Raw genomic sequence first — 24,377 nt, forward strand, 5'->3', positions numbered from 1 at the left:
GCAGCAGTACAAACATACTAAACATGTCAGTATTACTTAACTCAGATTTTACTTCTCCAGTCTAACTAAAGAGAGTAATCACTGAATGAAGACGTCAGATCTGAAGGTCTTGTCACATCACTTTGTCTGCATCAGGTTTTGGAAAGCATTTTAATGTACACAAACACTATCCAAGTTTCAAGGTACATAAAGATAATCAATGTTTAGAGGGGCTATACAACATGACAAAAATCATACACTAAGCCAAACACAACTGCACACACAGCAGGTCAAGCTTCATTATACATACCATCTATGGATGCTCGGATGTAACTTGCAAAAGTCTTGTCTATTTCCAGAAAAGCTTTGAACAACACCAGCTCCAGGTCATCCTCCTCAGCCAGAAACCGTCTAAAAAAGACCCACAACAAATAAATTCTGTTTTTCATGGTTTTCTTTAGGTAATTTGAAGTATAAAGATGGTGGCTGTGAAGCACCCCCCCCCCCCATCTTCCATTCCACAAATCATTTCCCTATATGAAAAGCAGTTGCTTCATTATCACACTGCTAGCTCAACAGGAGAAATCAAATAAGCTCTAGCCTGTTTCACCTGACTCAAGGGATCCTGGACAAGTCATTTATTAAACTCAAAGCTTCTAAATCATCACCGAAAGCATGCACTTTTACCCATTTGTTTCCTCTCATCTAATTAAGTGAATCCCTTTGATGCACTAGGCTCTTGACTACAAAATATTAAAAGGCTTATGCACATGCATGCTGTAGGCAAACAACACACATCTGTTAAAGACTCACTGTGCTAACTTGCATATCAATGGCATTTAATCTCACAAAAGACATTTTATATTTTTTGGTGGGGGGCACCATGCTGTAGTTACAGAATCTGAAAACTTCTTGCTCTTTACTCCTGTGTAGCAAGTCTTACCACAATAGCAGTGTAACATTTGCTTCATGCTTCTGGAAAGTACAGTTAAAATTTCTCATACTAAAGATCCAATGAAAATGTAAAATTTCTCATACTAAAGATCTAATGAAAATGTGATCGCACTGCTTTTTTTCTTCTGTCATCAGCCTGAGGACAGCCAATAAAAAACAGATTTTTATTTTTAATTATTAACAGGGCCCACCATGCACAAGTGTTTTCTTTTCAGCAGCAAACCCAGAGCACTGTCTAGTTAATAACTTGCTCTGGGTCACAGAATGGGCAAATGGAAGCTTAAAGACTCAATTTCTGTACTAGAGGAAGCAGCTGTCTTTTACCTGTCTCCCTGTCACTTCCTGACTAGTTAAGTGCCATTAACTTACAGCCCCAAAATACAAAAATTGAAAATGAAGTCTAGATTAAGGATGACTGAATACATCAAACAGTGCAAGAACAAGTAAAATGAAATGCAAACTATACCAGAAAAAAAAAAAAAAAAAAAAAAAAAAAAAAAAAGGAAGAAAACTGCAGTGTAAATACAGTGCACATAATGCAACAATATGAGTACTCTTCATGTCTGGGATTACCTTAACACTGTACCAAACTAGTTAACTTCACTCAATTTCTATTTTTTGTAGTTATAATTTTCTGATGATTTTGATGGACTACTTTGTTTGGGAACATATGCCGCGGTGGTGCAGCGGTAGCATTGACGACTCACAGCAAGAGGTTCTCCCGTTCGATTCTCAGCTGGACTGCCTTCTGTGTGGAGTCTGCATGTCCTCCTCGCGGTTGGGTAGAGTTCGAAAAACATGCATAAATGGGCATGCCTTCGTTGAAGGTTGGACGTCGAGCTGACACTTCGGCGTTCGTGAAAATCTACTGCCAATCATTAGCGGACCGGAGTTCTGCCGTGGCGACCCCTAACTGGGAAAACCCAAAAGACAAGCAACAACTTTGTTTGGGAACATGTTTTTTTCTCTCTTCTCACTCTCTTGATATATTAAATCAAATATATATGCTGTTGTCATACAGGTGAATACCATAATGAAAGCTATCAATATCACATTGCAATATATGGTATGTCTTCAGAATGACTATACTGCATGCCATCTGGAAATGGAAGAGTCTATGGAAAAAAAAAAAAAACGTGGGTAAATTTCTAAAAGGAAGATCCTTCAAGGATGTCATTTAGACGTTTTGCTCTCATCATGAGCATGTAAAGAATTGCAGAGTGGGAATAAGCATACTAGAACATTTTCAACTTATCAAAAGGAAGCATATATTGCCCAAGGTTACTAACTTTAATAAAAGGAGCACAAACTGGCTAGAATAATCTTCGCCCAGACTGTGAGCAGACTAATCTCAGAGGTTATTCTGAAATGTCAAATGGCACAAGCTCAGAGAAAAAGAAATATCAATCCTATTCCAGCAAATTGCAAAACAGACTCACCACAAGAGGTTCTACCATGGGTCCTGCAGAGGGGCAAGTACACACTTTCCCACAATATTTAGTGTGGTCAACTAAATGAGTTTTTACCAAATTTATTCAAATAAACCAGTGCTGAACAAATATTCCTTGATAACTTGTTCTGCATTCACTTCAAAGCATAGTATATGCAGAAAAACATCTAAACACTGTTGCACTGAAGCCACTGCTGTAGAAGAGGGCGTATGCTCTCACCGAATGCATCTGTTATGCTACTTGATGCCTCTGGAGTGTGGGCCTCCAGATGGGAAATGCACAAGTCAGTGGACACTCAAATTCACATAGCTTCCTTGGGAAGAGGGTGGAAGCACACACTGGCTGCTTTATTGATACCATACTAGCTGTCTTGTCTGATCTAAATAGAAATGGTCAATACCATTGGTCTCCTTAAGACATAGCAACCCTATTCACAGTTCCTGGAGAACAAAAACTACCTGGAGCAAGGATGCCTTAAACTGAACTCTGTCATGCCAGACTAATCAGGCAAGTGGAAAAAAAGAAAACAGAAAATCAATCTCCAAGCTGGTAGAAGGCACTCACCAGTAACAGTAGTAGCAGGGATATGAAATTAAATGCCAACCCAACAGGATGTGATCTCTGCAACCACAAACTGTGTCAATGGTGCGCCAGTTGGTATGCCGAAAATAATGAGGCTGCCATTGGCTTCAGTAGCAACCACAAAAGGACATGGCATGTGAACTGAGGCCATAGCCTTGATACAAGGCTTCTCCAGAAAAATAGTGACAGGTCTACATTCATCCTAATAAAGGAAATCCTCTGAACTGGAAGCAGTGGAAGCAGACATGACTTTCTCAAATACAACCAAAACTCACAGACGAGGACCAGAACAATGCCAAGTAAAAGGAAACCAATAAGGAGTCACTAAAATAGCAATACAAGGAAGCCTTTCTGATACAGTATCTCCACCACCATTGCCAGCACTTTGATAAAGACTTTGTGGTGCAGAAAAGGCCACAAGGTAGCATTTTGCAGTAGAAATCTGAAGTCTAACCACCCTTAGTCTACTCACACAATGATACTCCAACATACACGCCTATTATGTCCATACAGACAATACAGTAACCTTGTAGCAGCAATATTAGTAACTAGAAGGTTACAATGGAAAACCTCTGAAGTCTCGAGGGTCAAAACAGATTGAATGCCTCCCTGCAACATTTTTGAAAAGGTGCAATTAAACTTAATCTCTATGCTATTAAAGATAAAATTCCAGTGGCCACTTTAGAAAAGATCATCATGGCTATCAACTGAAAAGATGATTACCGACTACCAAATCCTCTGAAACAAGCTGGTCTGCGAGAGGAAGCAGACCTGGAGAAAAACCTAGAAAACAAAGTATTACTCTTTTCAACATTCAGAACTCATTGTTCTGATGTTCTAGGAGCATTTTTGTGTCATAAAACTTTAATAAAACTACACCAACAGATGTAGTCTACAAGTAAATATGTTACAGAAAAATATATAGCAGTTTCACGAATATTCTTCACAAAATGTATAACTTGTAATTTCTTCACAAACCAGTCAAATAAAATATTTATAAAATGTTTATGTTGAAGCCAAGATGTAGCAGATGCATAATTATGGAAAACACGTTTCACACAAGTTGTAGCTTTGTATTTTAAGTGTCTTGCAACTGCATTCTTTTTAATATCAAATTATAAGTGTACTGACAGATGACTGAAGGCAAAGTAAGTACTGAAGGAAGGAAATGAGGGCATGTTCAAAATAGTCTCATTTCAGAATGTTAATGTTGTTGCGTCTTTCGGCTTTTCCCGGTTAGGGGTCGCCACAGCAGAACTCCGGTCCGCTAATGATTGGTAGTTGATTTTTACATGCAGAGTTACCAGCCCTGATGCACAACCTTCAACGAAGGTATGCCCATTCACGTATGTCTCCACGCAGAAGATGCTCTAGCTGATAATCAAACCAGACAGCGTCTTACTGTGAGGCAACAACGCTACCGCAGCATCACCACCGCGGTAAGGGAGGGAAAAAAAAAAAAAAATAGAATGTGACCAGAGATCTTTTTTGTAAGCTCTGACCTCCTTAGGGTGGGGGATGAATCATTGCAAGGATGTTTTCAAAGATTCTCTCTCATGGAAAGGTGTATACTGTTTTGTGGAATGACAGAAACTTACTTGTTAGGTATATGTAAACTAATAGTGGGAGGACCTCACAAAAAGTAAAACAAAATGTATTACTGTGTATACGCATACAATAAAAATGAAAAATTAACACAAGGAGGTGCCTTGTGTCGACGGCGATTCCCTTAGGACAAAAAGATAAGAGGTATGACTTTTGCTTTGTGTTGTTTAATGTAGGACTGATTGTGTGTGTGTGTGTGTGTGTGTGTGTGTGTGTGTGTGTGTGTGTGTGTGTCTATAGAGAGTGGAGAGAAAAAAAAAAAAAGTTAAATCAAATTCTTGAGCATGTTGGGACATAGATGCGACTGTCTGAAAGAACCCTCAGAGGGACTGAAAAGTGTGGTCAAGTTCTGAACACAGTACCCATCTGCCCAGTTATCCTAATTGCAATGCTGGAGCTCTACTTTTTGAGCTCATGATAGGATGAAAGCAAGGGGGTGCTGTGGGAAAAGGCTGATCAAAACCTTTCCTCTGTCATTGTTTAATGACAGAATCCCTACCGTTCCCTCACTGAATGGTGTGTGAATTGATGTAGTCAGGATCTTCAAAGAAAGTCTTAACAGAGAAAAATGGGAACAAAGGTAGCAAGCAGGATCAAATACCAAGTTGTAAGTATTTGAACGAGTGGTTTCAGCTTACTAAACATTGCTCTGGTGGAGTATTTCCAAATATCCATGTCATAAGTTCCATTTAAAGAAAACAAGTGGGGAACAAATGGCAGTATTTTACTCTTGGTATACTGAACCTCTTAAAAGGAAAAAGGAGTCAACATTAAGGGGGTTACAGGATGCTAATAAACTGCTGCAACAGGTAAAAGAGGTTAAGAAGGCAGTATAGACCAATATAAAAAGGGATCCCTTTATCCGGTCTTGGCAGGGGTGAAAAACTGGGGATGGCCATAAAGCAGAAACTTCTAAGAGGATAATCCTCCAGCACCTACTGCACCCCCACCTCCATACGCATCGATACAGGTGGCTCCTGTACAACATTCTGACAACTGTCCATTGGACATCAGGTCAGCATGGTGCTGTTGCATCTCAGCCTAGTTCCCTTGTTTAACCTTCATCTTTTGCACAGGCATCTGTAATCGAGGGGGTTTCTTCTTCTTCCTATTACTTTTAAACAAGCTTCTACCTGTCCACCAGGAGCACTAGTATTTGTTACTCCTGTAGCTCACACAATCACATGACAGGGTAGGACAGGAGGCTATGCCCTCTGGAGAGGATCTTTTGGAACCTCTAAAGAAAATTTTGGGGGCTAGAGTTTGTTCATCATCCTTGGACCCCTGCTCATTGGCATACTATCCTGCCTCATCTGAGGATCTTGCTTCAATTATAGGAGAAGCAGGATATTGGAGAGAATGCCCACACAGGTGAATGCAGAGAGTGCAAGATATCTGGACTGAGTGGCAGCCAAGTAATAATGTTGCATAAACTCCACCACCTCCTCACATTGGAAGGAGTCAGGAATCACTGGACTACGTCAGGGCAAGGAGACAGAAATAAAATGTTGATCCTTTGCTGGCAATAGAGCAAAAGGGACCCTCTGTTAAAGGTAGAGATCTTTCCTGGTAAACACTGGAACCACTAGGTTGGTATTAAAAGTTACTTTAGATACAGTAAGATAAAGTAAAGACAGTTGGAGTTACAAATGCTACTGTTACTTATCCTGTTTCAGAACCTATACCCATTTCTTTAGGACCGACTGAAGAAAGGCATTCTTTTAAGTACTACTGCACCAGTAAATTTGGTAGGAAGAGACAAGTTACGCAAACTGGGTTGTACTATTTACTGTACACCAGAAGGGGTGTATTTGGATGTTCCAACAGAAGAGGAATTATTAGCATAAGCTGGGGAACGGCCTTTTCAAGGCACACAAAACTGAAAAATTGCTGCAGCAGTACCTCCTGACTTATACCTACTTCATTAGCAAGTTTAGCCCATATTAAAAAATACAGATCTGGTAAAAATAAAACCATATCTACCAAAGCCTCTCCCCAGAGTTCCACAGTATCCACGGAAACCAGAAGCAGAGCAGGGAATTAAAACTGTAATTCAGTCCTTGTTACAAGGAACAGTACCAGCTAAGAGCCCTTGTAATACTCCTATTATCCCTATGAAAAAGCCAAGAAAAGATGCTTCTACGTTTGCGCAAGATTTGAGGGCTATAACTCTTCCTGTGGCTCCAAATCCAGCAACAATACTTACTTGCATACCACCTATAGCAAAACATAGAACCATGTTCAGCATTCTTTTCTATACCTATCCACCCTGAAAGTGTTTGCCTTTACTTATCAGGGACAACAGTATACATGGACAAGGTTACCACAAGGATTCACCAAATCGCCATTCATTGAATCTCCATTTTCTCAAATTCCAAGAAAATATTTGGAAGATGTGACATTTCCGGGGTGGTCTGCGTTAATGCAATATATAGATCTTTTCATTCAGGTGAGGGATGATCAAACAATAAGAAATTGCAAAGAAATAATGACTAACAATGGACATGGGGGAGGGAAACTATAGACACAATGGACATGGGGGAGGGAAACTATAGACACAACAGACGGGGGAAATGGTACTAAATGCTTATGCTGTTTTAATTTATCAGGCTGTAATTTGTCACAAGTGCAGTAGGCAGTATTGAACTGTGGCATCAAATTTGTCCCCAGTATATTGCCACATCTTCATTTGCTTAAAGTAGATGTTTTTAGGTTAGCCAGGAAGATCCATCTGAAACTATATTCTCCAACCCAGTCTTAAATGCTGCAGAACAGATTATTGATTCAGAAGATTAAGTTTTTATTCCTAGGAGTCAGAGCCAGCTGCAAATGCCTACGGTTTTCTATCTAGTTTGTAAAAGTGAGTTTGTTCCTCCATTTATATCATGAAGTAGTACAACAATTTTCTTTAATGGTAAATTTTGGCATAGAAAAATTAATATACTTGGTTCACGAATTTACAAAGTGTGGATTATAATTTAACAAAAAATGAATGGCAAGCTTTGATTTCTTTAAGCAAGACAGGATTTAATATTCAAGCCTTCTGACAAAGGTAATACATTAAATATTGGTTAACATTCATAATAACTAAGTATGTGCAACCAACATTTGAATGATAGACAGGTGTATATTATTATTGATATTAGTAAATATCATTCTGCCTTAATAGAATTTAAAAAAGAACTGATACAAAAATGTTATAGGTTAAGCTATTTTTCAAGAGAGGATAAAGAAAAAAGTTTGATACCAGTTCATGTGAAATGGCTTATTTTTTTATAGATTGCTAAAAATTCACAAGGGCATAGAAAATCCTCCAGGAAGACCTATAATTTCAGCATGCAACTATTTTACACATAATATGGGAGTTTTTCTGCATAGTTATTTAGCTCCTTATGTTACTAGACTAGAATCTTATGTTAAAGATACTGTCCACTTTTTGGACATTATGGAAGAAAGGGATGTATTGGATTACTATTTATGTAGTGAGCCTGTATACAAACATACAACATAATTTTGAGTTGGAAGCACTTTCATTTTTTCTGGGTGACAGTCCGGTTTCAGTGTATATTGTCGAATTAAATTTAATTTTGCTTCACCAATAATTTTTTTGAATTTAATGGTACTTTGTACCAACAGTCATTAGGCACTGCAATGGGGGCACCATTTGTCCCTATGTATGCCAATTTATTTATGGGTTATTTTGAGTTGACATTTTTGTTTCTGAATTTTTCAAAAAATATGCAATAGATTATTTTAGATTTATAGATCTTATTTTATGTGATAGATGGTGGATATGATATGGTCAAGGATTTTATTGATTATTTACAGCAAAATAGGTATAATTTACAGTTCAGTGATTTGAAAACATGACACGAAGTTACTTTCCTTGATGTTTAGTGTATAGAAGGGTAAGCCCATACATACTAGGAGTGCATAGAACGTTTCTGGATGACAACCAATATCTTAATGGACGAAGTTGTCACCTTAATCATACCATTGTAGCACTCCCGTATGAAGAATTTCTCAGAATGAGGAGGTTGTGTAATAATGACTCTGAATTGCTGAAGGAGATTGAGCATAGTAAGAACATGCTTTTAAGGAGGGGGTATGATATTAATACATTAAAATGATAGCGTTTGTGGTATTTTGAATCAGAACAGCAACAGTAATGTTAATTTGAATATGGACAAAACAGTATATGCAATGAGGATGAAAAATAATGGTATTAATAAGAGAACAGAATATAATAGGGAGAACAAAAAATATATATTTTGTGACCACCTGTGGTCCCTTTAGTAATACCAATAGTAATAGTGTTAGTATTATTGGGACTTTTTGATTAAATGTGGGGATTTACATAAATTGTTAGAAAGATTTCCTAGTATAAAATTTAGGAGAACTAGAAATATTGGTGACATGCTTATACATGGGAAATTTGTTCCTCCAGCAATATCTATTAGTAAAAATCACCCCCTCCTTTAGAGGTACTAAGGCATGCGTAAAGTGTTGTAGTTGCAAATATGTAGTACCATATTTTACATGTATTAATGGTATTAAAGTATACAACGAAACATAGTTATACTTGTGAGTCGATTGGAATTATGTACGCTATTAGGTGTTCTTGTGATAAATTTTATGTAGGAGAAATTAAGCAGGCTTTTAAAACCCACCTACAAGAACATCTTTGAGATACAAGAAAAGGCAGATTAGAAAGCCCAATTGCTGCCCATTTTCAAGAGTTCCATCATGGTGATAAGAAGGGAATCATTGCTACAATTTTAAACCAGGTTAAATGTGGTTTGTATGATAGAGAGTGTAAAGAAAAAGTTATTATGCAAAGAAACTGTGTTTATACTAATATATGGTACCCCGGTTCCCAGGGTCTTGAATTTGTAAAGTAAATGGAAGGTTTTCATCTAGAGATAGTATTGGTATGCAGTAATTGTCAATATTTTAAATTTAATGACTATGGATATATAAATGTGCTTTTTTTGTATGTGTGAGGTTTTATTACTCTGTAAAAGGCTACATGCCAAGGTGCTAAAGAATCCTGTGGTTTTAAAAATAAATCTGAGATTTTGGGATTGCTGGCAGTTTGTGGTCATTTTCTTAAATTTTTCTTGGATTGTGGTTTTGACAATATGCAGTTTTACTCCTATCATACCTTTCGGGGAGAATGACATCCCCACAAATTATCACACTTTAAGGCACTAAGCACGCAATCATTCGTGAGGGATTTGAAACCCAGGTTGATGGCAAACTGACTTTTGACCACCTCCATTGTACGGAAAGCTTTCTACATGGCCCACCTCATTAGTAAGGGTATCTCATCCAGGGACAAGGTGGTCATAACATCCCTGTATTCTTCCCTTACAAGACTGATTGAAAACTATGCCCATTTCGGCATATACCTCACAAAGCAAATGCAGCAGTTGGGTGAGACCACAGAGATTTCTCACCCGGAGAATCCAGGGCCTCAAACATCTACCCTACAAAGATTGGGGACTGAGTAGAGGGACAGGGCTTTTAGCCTACAGAATCCTCAGAGGGCTGGCTAGAGGTGACCTCTGTCTGGCATAGAAAGCAATCAGACCCTGTCCTGACGGGACTGCTGCACATTTGCAAGTCAAACTCCACTCGTGTAACGTGCATGCGAGACCTCAACCTGGTCTGTGACATCAATAGGATTTGTTGGCAGGACAGATAGTGTCCCAGAGACTCTGCCTTTTGTGGAATAGACTCCCTTTCCATGTAAAGCAGAGTACCTCATTAAACCTTTTTAAGCCCAACCTGGATAACTGGATGGGGAAGCGAAAATGCACCCCTGTGATTCCACCTATGTCCCTGCTGGACAGTAGCATATAGGGCTGACTTGTTCGAACATGGGCTAAATTCTTGGCTAGGCTTGTAAAACCTTCAGAAACAATAGCCTAGTACTTCCTATGATCCTAAGCATCCGATTCCTTTCAGCAGTGCTAGCAGGATACCCTACATCCAACTATCCTTGTAGGAAAAGGACACAAGGTGTCAACAGAAAAATTACAGCTATTTTCACCTCAGGTACATTATCTTGGTCATTTAATATCTCAGGGTAGTAGGCAGGTGTTACCATATCATATTGCGGCAATAGCTGGAGCCCCAAGTCCAACTACTCCGCGTCAGCTTAAATTTTCTTAGGAATGACAGGATATTGCATATATTGGATTTTTAATTATGCAGAAATTGCTAAACCTTTGACAAATCTTTAAAGATACACCAGAGCATCTCCCTTGGAATAGTAATGAGGAACATTCATTTCAGAATTTAAAGCAAGCTTTTATTTATTGCTGACCAGGAGAGTCCAACTGGATTACAAGTCCATTTTCAGTAGTCCCGGGGAGAAAAGCTCCAAGAGAACAATTTTTTTACAAAATAGTTTTAAGGACAGACTTTTGACATACAATTTCCATAAAAAAAATTTCCATAAAAAAAAAAAAAAAAAAAAAAAGAGAGACTTTGACATACATATTAACTAACAGATATGATACATTTGTTCTCTACAATACAATATTAAACTTTAGAAGATATTTCTAAGTTTAGGATTCCTGTGATAGATTTACTATCAGAGTAAAAGCAGAGAGACATAGAATAAGGCTCCAATAGAGCAGATGATGCTCGCTATAGTTGAGAAGGATAACAAATTGATTTACAGTATGTCTTCTAGTTTTAGTTGCTTATGTAGAGCTCAACATTGCTGGGGTAGTTTTCCCTAACTCATGGAAAGATGTGATGAGCAGTAGATTTAACAGTCCTAAGTGGGTACAGTACTATGATTGGTTGGCTTAGCAGAGTTACTTAAGTTAGGTGAAGTGTTCTAATGAGACATTAGCCAGTAGGTAATAAAGATGCAGAATTCAGAACTTTAGCTACTTCCCTAACTTTTATGGAGAGACTTTCATTTTAGTTTGTCATGAAAAAATGGATTGCTCAGGGAGTGCTTGCACAAAAACATGGGGCAACTACAGTCCATTAGTTTACTATAGCACAGCACTTTATTCTATTGCAAAGGGATTTCCACCATGTTTAAGGGCAGTGAATGCCACCTTTCTAGTCCATCTTGCACAGTCACAGGTGCTTGGGCATTATCTTACAGCAGCTGTCCCTCATTCTGTAGTATCTCTTTTACTTAGAATGAAAACTCAACCACTCTCAACTCCACGTCTAAATATGAACCTACTCTTTCTGATTCATCTATTTCTCTCATACACTCTCCAGTTCTGAATTCTGCATCTTTATTACCTACTGCTGAGGATGGTAGAGAGCGCAATTGTGTGCGCGACTATTTTCTCCTAGGAATGACTTAAGGGACACTCCTATACACAACACTGAACTGGGCCCATTTGTGGATAGTTCCTTTGGAAGAGATTGAAATGGAAACTTGATTGCATGCATATCTGTTTGAACCAGTAATGAGATTTTGCCTCAAAGACTAGAGGGTGTACATTCTGCAGGTAGCCGAGTTAGTCGCTCTACAAAGAGCATGCGAGTTAGCCTGAAACAAAGTTCCCAACGTACATACTGATGGTCATTACACCTTCGGTGTAGTACATGATTTTGGGCAACTCTGGTATCAAACAAGTTTCTTAATCTCATGAGGTACCAAAAATTTAAAAATTCTGTGTATGTGAATAATTTGTTAGAAGCTCTTTTATTGCCAAGACCGCCAGCAGTTAAATGTAGTGCCGAAACATAGATACTACATGAGAGAGAAATAATTTGGCAGATCAAGCTGCTAAACAAGCTGTAGAATGATGTTGTGCAAATTTTCGTGTAATGTTATTGCAAGACTTAACAGGTATGTGTTTGACTTCAAGAGAGTATCAGCTCTCCAAGGTGTAGCATCAGAGAGAGAAGTTCAGAGGTGGCTTAAAGACGGATGCAGTAAATCCGCTGATTGGGTATGGTGATATCTGGATGGCCAACTGGTGGCACCTGCTGCCTTAGTACCTCACCTGGTAAGGGCATATCATTTACTAGCATCAAATTACCCAAAGGCAGTATGCCCCTCATGTCTCCTCCGATACTTCAGTAGGTTAATAACTGTGCTATATGCTTAGAGCATAATGTTAGCAAAAATGCTAACATTAGGGCTGTGTGCTTACCCCCACCATAGGGACCTTTTGTTAATGTGCAGCTGGACTTTGCACAAATGCCAAAAGTACATAATTTACAATGTGTTAGTAGTGGTTTGTATGTTTTCTGCACGAGTGGAAGCCTACCCATGTCAGAGACTGTCCAAAAAAAAAAGTATATAGTTTCATACCTTGATTCGGTGTACCTTGTACTATCAATAGTGACCAGGGAACCAACTTCAACAACTCCCTAATAAAAGGAAACTATGCAAGATTTGTAATACTACGCAGAGTCTTCCTAGATAATAGTGGATGGTTGGGACAATGATTAGTAGAGAGGGTTAATAGGACCCTTAAAAAAAAAAAAAAAAAAAAAAGGATTTCAAAAGATTTGTACTGAAACAAACCTTAAACAGCCAGAGGCACTTCCCTTAGCACTGAGTATGAGAATTACATTAAGTACTACAAGGAAACAGAGTCCCTGTGAGATACTAATGGGGAGACCAAATGCCCTTCCAGCTACTCCCAGTGTCAAATGAAGAATTAACTGTAACAGATGTTATATTGTCATACTGTACAACACATTAATTTCTTACACCAGTATCATAAAACTGTACGAAAAGCTCTTCCTCAGCCTCCTAAACAGCCCAGTCACCAACTGCAGCCAGGTGACTGTGTTTATGTTAAAACCTTTCAGAGCAAGCACTGTTTTGAGTCCCAAGAGGAAAGGCCCTTTTCAGGTGTTAAATGACTGACTGCTGTACGCTGCTCAGGACTACCAACCTGGATTCCCTCTTCTCACTGCAAGACCTGCCATGTGGGGGCCCCCTGGATGAATCACCATTGCCAGTGAATGGACAGCGAAGTGCAAAGGATGAATTCAGCCCCAGTGAAGGAATAAGGAGAAAATCAACTCCAACAGCAATTTATGACAAGTATGCTTTCTTTGATTTTGTTGAGGTTTCCTTTTACACTGGGCGAGAGAAAAGTTCCTGTTGGTTCTTCAACAATATTTTGTGAACTTAAATGTAACAAAACTGTTGGGCGTGTTTGCATGTAACTCCTCATTCTAGTACAGGGATTCCCATGATTCCAATCCCTGCATCAGAGATGACATTTGAAAAGGATCTTAGTGACATTAATTTAACTTGGTGAAATGCAACTAATTTTTCAAAGGTTCTGTCTCTTCAGTTTGCAACCACAAATCTTGGAGACACATGCTACACCAGAAATGGAACAATACTGGAACAATACCAGTGGTAACCAGCAAATATAATGACACTAGACATGAAAGGGTGTTAAACTTTTTATACTTAAAAAGCTCTGACTGGGGGCATGGCATGGACATGAGAGGATAGTCATTACATTTGTGGTGATGGTGCCTACCCATGGTTGCCCACAAACTGGTCGGGATATTGCTTTGTGGGCTATATCACTCCTGCTATTCAGCATTTTTGAGAACCCTCCAGCAGGGAGACTTGGAAATAAGTGGGCAATCCACTGGGCGCAGAGCACGTATTTTCAGCTTTTGTTCCCATGTATGGAGTGTAAAGGACAATGCTCGAAATCACCATGCTTGCTCAAATTCTTCAGGAGGTTGCAAGTCACACTTCGCATCACATTAGGATGGCAAATCAAGAAATGACTGAAATTCGGACTGTGGTGTTACAAACTCAACTGGCACTTGACATAATGCTAGCTGCCAAAGGGGGGGGGGGGGTCATGTGCCATCATAGGAAGTTGTCGTTCTTACATTTGGGACCATCATGTTGAACAACAAAAGTTGGCCAGTTTCAAGGAGGAAAAGGCCAAGGACCTGAACAGTACATCTAAACAGTGGTCACTTTTTGGATGTTTCAACAGTGTTGCTGGTAATCTGGGAACTAGTATTATTACATTAATTGGTATTCTTTCAATTGTTTTAATAATTTGCTGTTCTAAAGGCTATAGTCACAAAATGCTTGATCTCACCTGCATGTGAAATGCAAGTATCTGATAATGAACTTAAGGTAAATGAAACTTCAATCACTGTAATTGATGAATATTATGATGCTGAAGCGCATCTTATCAAATTAAGAATTAATGTAATGTAATTGTGCGTTGTGCAACAGAGAGTGTCAAATGGGGGAGATCTGTTAAGAAAAATGTATAGTCTTCATGATTATGCTTCACAAAGTGTATATTAACTTGGTTTCTTTTTTACAAATGAGTCAAATTAAAATAAACATTTTAAGCTAAAATGTATTACAGATGCAAAAGTTTCACATAAGTTGTGGCCTTCTATTTCAAGTGTCTTGCAACTGCATTCTTTTTAATATAAAAATTATGACTGTACTGACATGCAAGTGCTGAAGGAGTTAAGGGAGGTTCTGTTCAAAGTTCAGGGAGGTTCTGTTCAAGAGTCTGATTTTAGAATGTTGAAGGGAGGGGGAAAAAAAAAAAAAAAACAATGTGACAGATCTTTTTGGTAAGCTTGGATTTCCTTAGGATGGGGGAGGAGTCGTTGCAAGGATGTTTTCAAAGATACTGGTACTAAATATTACAAGATACAAGGACAGATTCTTATGACAGGTGGTTTAGGTTTTAAAGAAGGCACATTTGTGAAATGTTCACGTGAAGCTCTAAGCAAGGATCAGAACATATTTTTAAATTATATTTGTTAAAAGCTGCGTTACGTCAGAGTTCTGCATGCATGACAAGGATAAGAAAAAGGTATAAAATTGCATTATTCTTATTTTTGAGACCAATATGAAATTGAGTAGGCAGTCTCCCAGTGCTGTCTATAATACAGTAATTTTCACATCCTGAATCGTTATTCTTGACCAAGACTACATGGTAAATCTCTTGTTATTTATGTGCACTTTTCAAAGCTATCAAACTTATTAGTTTTAATGTTTAAGAAAGAGATGAATTCATCTCAAACTATCACACATCACAATATCATTAAGAACATACAAAAAAGGGAAAAAATAAAGCATTTACTTTGGGAAGGCCCTGGCATGGCTATAGACAACAGAACAAGTACAAAAGGGACTAATTTATGGCTCAGACATGTCCTGAGCGCACAACCTGTTAAGTGCATAGTTGAAATAACAGCAACAGTGCAATAATTTAACAAATTACACAAAATATCTAGGAATGCAAGTTTGTAAAACCAGTATATCCTAGACAGATGAGGGTACATACCTGGAATAAAACAGAAAATGCAAAGGATCTGAATTCAGTACTGGTTGTATTGGTTGACCTCGGCAACCCAATATGGAAAAACTAGCTGCAAAAAATGCTTTTGACACAGAAGATACTGACAAAGCAAAGAAATATGAATAACACTATGGACAAAACCAGATGCAGCTGGTAATCAAAAACAGTTTTTGGGTTTGTAGCTCCATCTCCAATTGGCACACTGGTCATTGTCACCGTCTGTAAGAATACAATTAATTTCCTATAAAAGTTGTGTTTGTCTCAGCCACAAGGAACCTCCAGGACTTGACAAGGCAAGGGAATGAAGACAAGAAATGCTCAACATGGAAGCTATGAGTTGGAAAGTGCAACAGAGGCTGAAAATGCTTTGAAATAACTCAATTCTCTGGTCATATGTGTGTGAAACTGCTACTAGCTAGCCACATTTTAACAGACACCTCTACTACTAGAAGCAGCAGTGCTGCATTGGTCACACATGTATGCACACAGAATTACAGCTCTAGTGCTACTCATATTGTTAATTTATTGGAGAATGAAACAGCACTGCTGTTTCTTCCCTCTCTAGAGCTAAGCAGATCCTTTCTCCTCTTCTAAAGTCTTCATTTCATCAAAAGTGCACTGGCAAGTAAAGATTTTACTAATAAGCAGGAATTACAGCCAATGGTTGCCCATGCATTTTCCACATTAGTTGCTTAGGTCTTCCCATCACCCCCTCAGAATTTAAATATACTTACTGAATGAACTGATGCATGTGTTTCTCACAAAACTCTGCCGCCACTGCTCCTCCATGGCCATCATATACAGCAAAGTAAAGTATATTTTCAGCTAGCTGAGAGATACTGTATCTATCCTCATTCACCTTTCTCTTCCCTTGTTGTGTGGCACACCCCACCTTAGATAGGCTCACTTTGGGAATGGGCTTGCCATATTTTATGCTTGGTGGTAAAAGGATGGGTTCATCTATTCTGTTGTCCCAAATGCCAAAAGTGTCCCATGTTGCTGGCCTACCACTGCTGTCAGGGTCAAAACGTGAAGTCCTACGTTCTGAGGTGGAGCTTTGGCATGTCAGATTCAGATGCGGGTCATCTTGCAAAATGCGTGATGTTAGCAGTGCTGTCCTCCTCACTTGGATCCCACCATGTCTAACCAAAGAAAGAAGTGCAGCTATTGACATAACTCAAATGTAGAGAGAAGTCACTGGGGAAAAGTCTGAACAAAAATCAGCTGCAGGAAACCAGTGATGTTCCAAATGCTTTTTTTTTCCCCCCAAGTTGCTTTACCTGAAAAGTCAGAAAAAAAAAAAAAAAAAAAAAAAAGTGTTATTCCTTCAAATTTCCAGTACTACTCCAAAAAAGAAAATGGTGTGCAACAGTCACTTTTATAGCAACATTTTAGAAAAAAAATACAGTTATACAAATTCTATGTGCATGCATTTCTTCATTTAGACGCTTAATATTTATATTTGATTACTGGGTTAGTCAGTGGTCTGACTGAACAATAAAGTGCCATTTTCAGCAGAGACCCGGAGAGAAGAGCTCCACATACACGACAGTCAAAAAGAACAAAGTACAAAAGTTCCACATATGGTAAAAATACAAAATGAATATACCTAGGCCTGCAACAAGCAGCTTCGCTCAAAAGTATGGAGCTTAAGAGTGTAATGTTTCATAATTACAATTAACGTTACAACACAGAGGTCAGCCGTAGTAGTAAGTGAGTTAGGCTTGCTAGAGGGAATAAACAAATGAAAATATAAATCCAAACTAGGAAAACTGAATGCCAAGAAATCACAGTGCATCTGTGACAGGACATGCTAAACGATTTGTGGCACTGCTCCTTTGACATTACACATGATCATACATTTTTTAAAAAATACCCACTTCCCAAACAAGATAAATGGAATCACAATGGCCAGTGCTGCAACACTGATGCATATGGAGTGGGTTATATGGACAACAGTGCAAGTTGTATGCTTAGTCATTTATGAACCACAGCAGTCGTTAAGCTACATAGTAAAAAAAACAGGACTTTGATTACAAGATCTAGTTTCACGCGAGTCAAGGAAACTCAAACGCACTATAATAAGATATCACACATGCTACTAATGGAATAAAACAATGCTTAATTTGAATGATAAAATCTCTACTTAAGGGAAACGTGCAGAATTTTGGATTTCATTACAAGTAGTAAACTTCGAGAGGTCATGTATCTGACATAAGAGCTGCAAAAAAAAGTGGAAGGAAAAACCCAAACAAAAGCTACTGATGGGGGTTGAATATCTATCCCGCACTTTTTTGTGGGGTATTCACCACAGCATCAGAAGAATCAAGTGCCCCAGTTGTTACATTGCTGGATGGCTATTCAAGGGAGCAGAGCATTGTTTCAAGTAACATCTTGTAAGGTGGCAAATAAGCAAATTCCCCTTAGTGAGGGGGTTTAATATCATCCTGCACTTTTTGTGGGGTATTCACCATAGCATCAGAAGAGTCAAGTGCCCCAGTTGTTTTATTGCTGAATTGCTATTTAAGGGAGCATTATTTCAAGTAACATCTTGTAAAGTGGCAAATAAGCAAATTCCCCTTGGTGAGGGTCCTTATGTTAAAGCGCTAGGCAGTATGACTCTTGGTGAGGGTCCTGATGGTCAAGCCTCATGGATGGAGGGAAGCAGTAGTAATATACAGAGTTGTGACTGCCCACTTTTCCCATAACAGAGACAAAGTTGTCATATATAAACCAGCAATGGGTTCAAGGCCACATGGGGGTTGGGGGGGGGGGGTTTATGCTCTACAAAAACATTTTTGTAATGTGTAAAACGTCCCATGTGTCATTCTGAAAGCACACAGTCAAGAAACAGCTCTCACCAAGCTGGTTTTCAACACATCTAAACAATACTTGGAATTTGACAGACAGAACTACAACTTGATGTACAGAACATCCAAATTATGGAGGAGATTGTGTTGGTTACTCCTACTGGAGAGGCTTAATGGAGATTCCCATGCAGAGAAATCAGAAATTTATTTATTTATTTTTTTTAAATATTTAGTGGTACCCCTTGCTCATCAAAAATCAGAAACATAATCTTAAAAGCTCTACCTGTAAGCCTATAATACGCATTTGCAAAAGGAGAAACTGAAGCCTCAAAAGTTCCACAGTAGAAGCCTAAGAAATTATTAAACAAATAGACAAAGGATTTTTATACAACAGAAACTGTCAGTTCTTCCATTCCCTGGTGAAATGGTATACAAGGAACTTTCTTCTTTGGGCATCAATATGCTACCCTGGTGCTCAACATACACTGCACCACATACTTCTGGAATAAAGGACTTGGTACGTAACATCTAAATACACGTATCATACGCAGCCACATGCAATAAAGTGTTTCAGACAAAAAAGTCAAACCACTGTACATATTATGCTGATGGATGACAGGTGAGGTAAGTCATATAACCAAAAGTTATTATTCTATGTTATCATGCTACTAGGACCCTATGCCTTTTAGACCTGGTAAGAAAAGCAAGTCCAACAAGGCACAGTCTCACAATTTAGGAAATCTGTACATCAACAGAACACCTGGGCAGACAAAACAAGCAGCCACACAAAAATTAATATAGAGACAAAGGTAGCTGAAGGTTGGGTTATTATTGTAAACACAGGGGCCTGTTATTCATATGGATTTACAGTGAGCATTTCTACAATGTTAACATATCAGTGACTTCTCTGCACTGGGGCTAGATGGGTAGATCAAACTCTACATGTAGAGGCTCCAGCAGGCATATCCCAGAAACCCACTACAACAAAACATCAGGCTTTGGAGACCTTATTTAGCCGGTAACTCTTAGCAAGTCTATGAAAATGATTGCTACAGTTAAGACCTGTTGTCACCTATGTGCTGTTAAGTGCAGATGAATTTCTATATCACACAAGATTGAGTATTCCAGCTTATGGTTATAATATCACTGCTTGTTGCCTTCTGTTAGCTTTGATTTCTGTTGCACTGCAGAGATGAACAACTCTGTAGTGAACGCATAGCTATGCTGACCCACACTGCATAATAGCAAGTGAGCACCCATTCTTCTCTCACCAATTCTGATCTAAAAAGTCTAGCCTTCAAATGTCATGTGCTTAGAGCAACAGCCTGCACACTCCTGCACAAATAACTGTAGCACCATGTCTGCATCTAGCTTTGTGATAGAGTGTTACAAGCAGGTCATGGGGGGGGAGCAGGTACTTGTCCCTCTTGCCCAGGCACTCCTCACTAGGAATAGTGCTAGCTTGGAACTGCCTATATACTACTTCCTAGATTTTGTGGTACCATTTGTGCCTCTAGTTTGCATAGTTTGACATACAATAATGATCATCATTACAGGTGGCCATTTCTGCTTTGACTGGACTACTCTTCTACATTACACCAAACTACCATTACTGTAGCTTGTAGCGATCATCTAATCTAGTATTGCTGTGTCACAGCAAGTTCTGGGTAGTGTGCTAACCACCCCCCCCCAACAAAATTCCAGACATGGTGGGGCCAGAGTCTGCCTGTACCCTCTTTGTCACCAGCCTACTTGCTTCGGCACTTTTCAGGCAAGGCAGAAATGTCCCACCATCAGAGACAGATCCTTATTGTTCCCAGGCACAGAATCACCTCCAACATACCTCATGTACCCAGGCCATCAGTGCTCACCAGAAAAACCTACCACAACATCACATCCCTAACACCACACCTACATATGTTGAGGCACTAAAAAAGTCTCTCAAAAGCCTCCCAGGCAACATACCAAGACCACAGCAGAAGAATCACATCTTTCAATCACAAGAAAGGGTTACCAAAGTGGTATGCAGCAGTCCCTAAAGCAGCTACAGCACACTATCACGCATGAAATTACTATTATACATGCCAAAATACCACTTCACCAGGCTGAGCAAAGCTAAGTTTGGTGCCAACTTCCCCAGGTGCCAAAATTTTCAAACTTTCAAATATCATCCTAAACAAGCATATAACCTGGTCAATGCAAAAATGGGTGTGAACAACCTTCAACACACCAGCTTAAATGATATGAAGAGATATGGGTGAGCTCTCTGTTTTACCTCTAAGGTTGAAAAGCAACCAGGTTTTGTGTATTATTCTGCTGGCACCTCGAACAATTTGCAGACAAGGGTTCACAGGCCAAACAATCCATTGGCCATAAACTTTCTAAACATCTATCCTCATTGGGCACCTGCATATTCCAAGAGACCAAAACAAGTCAGGGCAAAGATGAATTTACGGGCGCTTATTCAATCCTCATGGTCTGCCTTAAAATGAAGTAAGACATCACCCTATTAATGAATCTGTCCCTCAAGCAGGTCTCATTTGCTAATGAAGACCCAAGTCATTAGTTCACTCTTGAGTACTTGTGAAGCAATTTGTTTATGGAAGCTTAGGAGATCAATGAGTGGTAGGGACTTGAGCAGCTTTAAAATAATAGACAAAATTACTTCAAAGAAATACTTATGAAAGACATACTGTACTCAGTCACAAAGTTCAAAGAAGAGCAAGGGCAACTGAACAGCAGCACTACACCTATATACAAAATTGGGTCTATGTCAAATAATTGAAAGGTCACATTGTCCAACATCATCTCATCAACAATGCAGTCCAAACCCCACACCCCTCCCACTAATTATATATAGCGACTCCAAGATCACACTACAGTGGGGAAAACAGCAAATTTCCTGATCCCAACTATAACACGATCTCAGTCAGAATGGTTCAACAGTCTGCACTGTCGATGAGATGATATATTTGACACTTTGGAACAAACCCATACAAATCAGCTAAAATGAACAAATCAGTGCTAATTACAGCAAAGTGGGGTTCTGTGCAGTTAACTCCCAAAGCAGATCAACCTACTCTAAGCGTCCTAAGTTGGGTTCCATTAAGTTTATAGTCATACAAAGACAAAGCTATATGCAAATTTAGACCACTGTACTTGCACCTGTAAGGAGATATACACTTGCACTATGGTGCAGTTCATAAAGCACAATATGGCTGGTTAATAAGTTAAGCCAGCAAGTTAGGGCTGTACCAGGGGGTGGAAGGAACATTAATTCACAAGCAGGCAGTAATTTCAAAGCAGAGAATCAGAGCTTGTGTATTTCTGGGATTACACAGGCTGAAAGAATGAGAGAGAACTTTATTTCAGCACCAGAAGGTACTACCTTTGCAGCTAGTTCTCAGAGTGACGGAAACCATGGTAACAGATTTCTACTTTTCTGATTGGCTAAAGGATAACCAAGGGTTGAGTAAAGGCTTAAATCAACATGGCGGCTCCCCGGTGATGATCTGAACACTAAAACAGCAACTGAAACAGTTTAAGGACTTTGTTTTCAAGTTTAAAAAAGTACAGTTAGAAAACAAATACCTGAAAGAATGTTTAAAAAAGCAAGAAATTCCAAAAGGTTTACATGTATGGAAATATCTGAACAGATATATTAAGGACTCTGGACTAAATACTGAACTTGTGGTAATGTTTAAGAAACATGGTTGTGATTTATTAGCTTTGTTAATTAAACATAACAATTTTAAAATGGTTGAGTTGAATGAAAAGTTAAATGAAAATATTAAGGCAGATTTATTGCTTCCTTCCAAGGTATATGAATTTAATAATGTGTTTGTTACTGTGGAAACATCTATTAGTTTGTTAAAAGATAAGTAAAAAAACTAATTTGTGACCACAATGAGTACACTAATGGTTAAGCATATCCTGCAACAAAGGGCTTTGGAGGTACTAGAAGACATGGGTATCATTATAACAGTATAAAATGATACAAGAAATTATTTTGATGTAGATGAAAATGATTTTGATATCAATACTAATGTGAATGAAAATGCTCAGCAGGGTTACCCTTTGGAACAAAAAACAGTAAGAAGGTCACAGAGGGAGAGACCGCATGCAGTGAATATTTACAGCACACAGGATCAATGTTTTTTTTAAATCGGGTGAGGGGAAGATTCTAAAGCCTGTAGTTAACCATGAACAAATTGAGAACACAATTGTGGAGATGTGTGAGGACACTGGACCGGTCTTAGTATTAAATGAGAAATGGGACTTCACCATTTATAATTATAGTGGAGTAAAGGTTACTAGTGAATGGGCAAACTTACTAAAAAGACTTAAATTTTGTATCTAGTAAAGAGAGGTAATCACTTCCTTTCTGATTGTATTTTCAGTGCTGTTTCACACTGCTGACCTGGCCCTGTCAGTACTGGTTCCAACCAACTAGGCCACTGTGACATCCATCTCCACTCTCTCTCCAACCCCTCCCCCAGTTTTTTCACTTTCTTTGCTTTCTAAACCCTCCCCTCCTTCCTGTGACGCCATCTTTAAAATTCTTTCTAGCATCTGTGCAGTCCACATGGAAGCTTCTACTCACCCCTGCCTGTGTGCTCTCTGGTTTTAGAAGGTACGCAGGACATACTGTTTTATTTATTGCTGTGTTTACACTTCTACTACGCACTGTCAGTGCAGAGATAACAGTTTGCAACATCTTGCTTTTTCTATAATGCTACATTACAGTTTAAGAATGTTTTCTGCTCCGCTTACAGGGCTTAGTTAACCATGTTTGGTTAAAGTTGCTTTTTCTGTACAAACTACTGCATTTACTTTCAGTGCTACATTAGTTGTTTAAATATCTACTCTGCTTTCAGGGCTTAGTCAACTGGGAATACTGTTATTGCTACACTGGTTATTTCTCATCTGTATTATATCTCACATCCTTCGGATTTTCTAGGTCTGGTCTCTCATGTGCCTTTTCTTACTTTTTTGGTATAAACTTTTGTGTGTGTTCCCCCTCATCTCCTGCAGCTTCTCCCGATGAGTTTAACACTCTGTGGTCATCCCCTGCCCAACAGACTCACCCAGCAAAATACGTTGTGAAAGTGTTCACTTAAGAGAAATTGCTCAAGTTACCTGCCAGAAGCAGCTCCAAATACAAACTAAAAACCACAGCTTTATAGCTCAACTGTAGGTGTTCCTTCTACTGTAATTTATCCACACTTTTGAATGTGTTTTTAAGACTAATTTTTAAAAAGTGAACTGCTCCTTATCATTTAAAGTATTACTAAAGGGCAGGTGAGCACACATGTAGGTTAGTTTTTTCTGACTGTAGTAAATACTTTGGCCACCAGCAAGCAGCACAATGCCAGCAGTCTACCATATTCCTTGTTGTTTTAACCAACAATAGCCTTTAGTTTATGGTTATTTTAACTCAATAGTTCCAGTATATTTATTTTATTTTTATTTTATTTTACATATGTTGACCAGGATAGTCCGACTGGATACATGTCCATTTTCAGCGGAGGCCCGGGAAGAAAAGCTCCACAATGTCAGAAGGTTACATACATGTTCAATATTACATTTAGTAGTCCAGTTAAGGAGAAAGATATACAGTATATATCATAACAAAAACAAACAAACAATCTAGCAATAGCTATCCAAAACAAAAAAAAAAAAAT

The 24,377-nt window shown here is 38.7% G+C and overlaps 1 protein-coding gene across 1 annotated transcript in view; it reads right to left on the reverse strand.

The window, feature by feature from the left end:
* PPM1K (protein phosphatase, Mg2+/Mn2+ dependent 1K) overlaps positions 1 to 24,377 on the reverse strand; it is a 334,062-nt gene that overhangs the window by 295,154 nt on the left and 14,531 nt on the right. The window contains exons 2-3 of the mRNA XM_044061323.1: positions 16,618 to 17,163; positions 290 to 390 (exon numbers count right to left, since the gene is read on the reverse strand). Of these exons, the coding sequence (XP_043917258.1) occupies positions 290 to 390; positions 16,618 to 17,057 (541 nt within the window). The 5' untranslated portion in view covers positions 17,058 to 17,163. The remainder of the gene's footprint in view (positions 1 to 289; positions 391 to 16,617; positions 17,164 to 24,377) is intronic.

This window comes from Protopterus annectens, chromosome 2.part0 (assembly GCF_019279795.1).
Source record: "Protopterus annectens isolate FY-2018-M chromosome 2.part0, PAN1.0, whole genome shotgun sequence".
NCBI classification, from domain to species: domain Eukaryota; kingdom Metazoa; phylum Chordata; order Ceratodontiformes; family Protopteridae; genus Protopterus; species Protopterus annectens.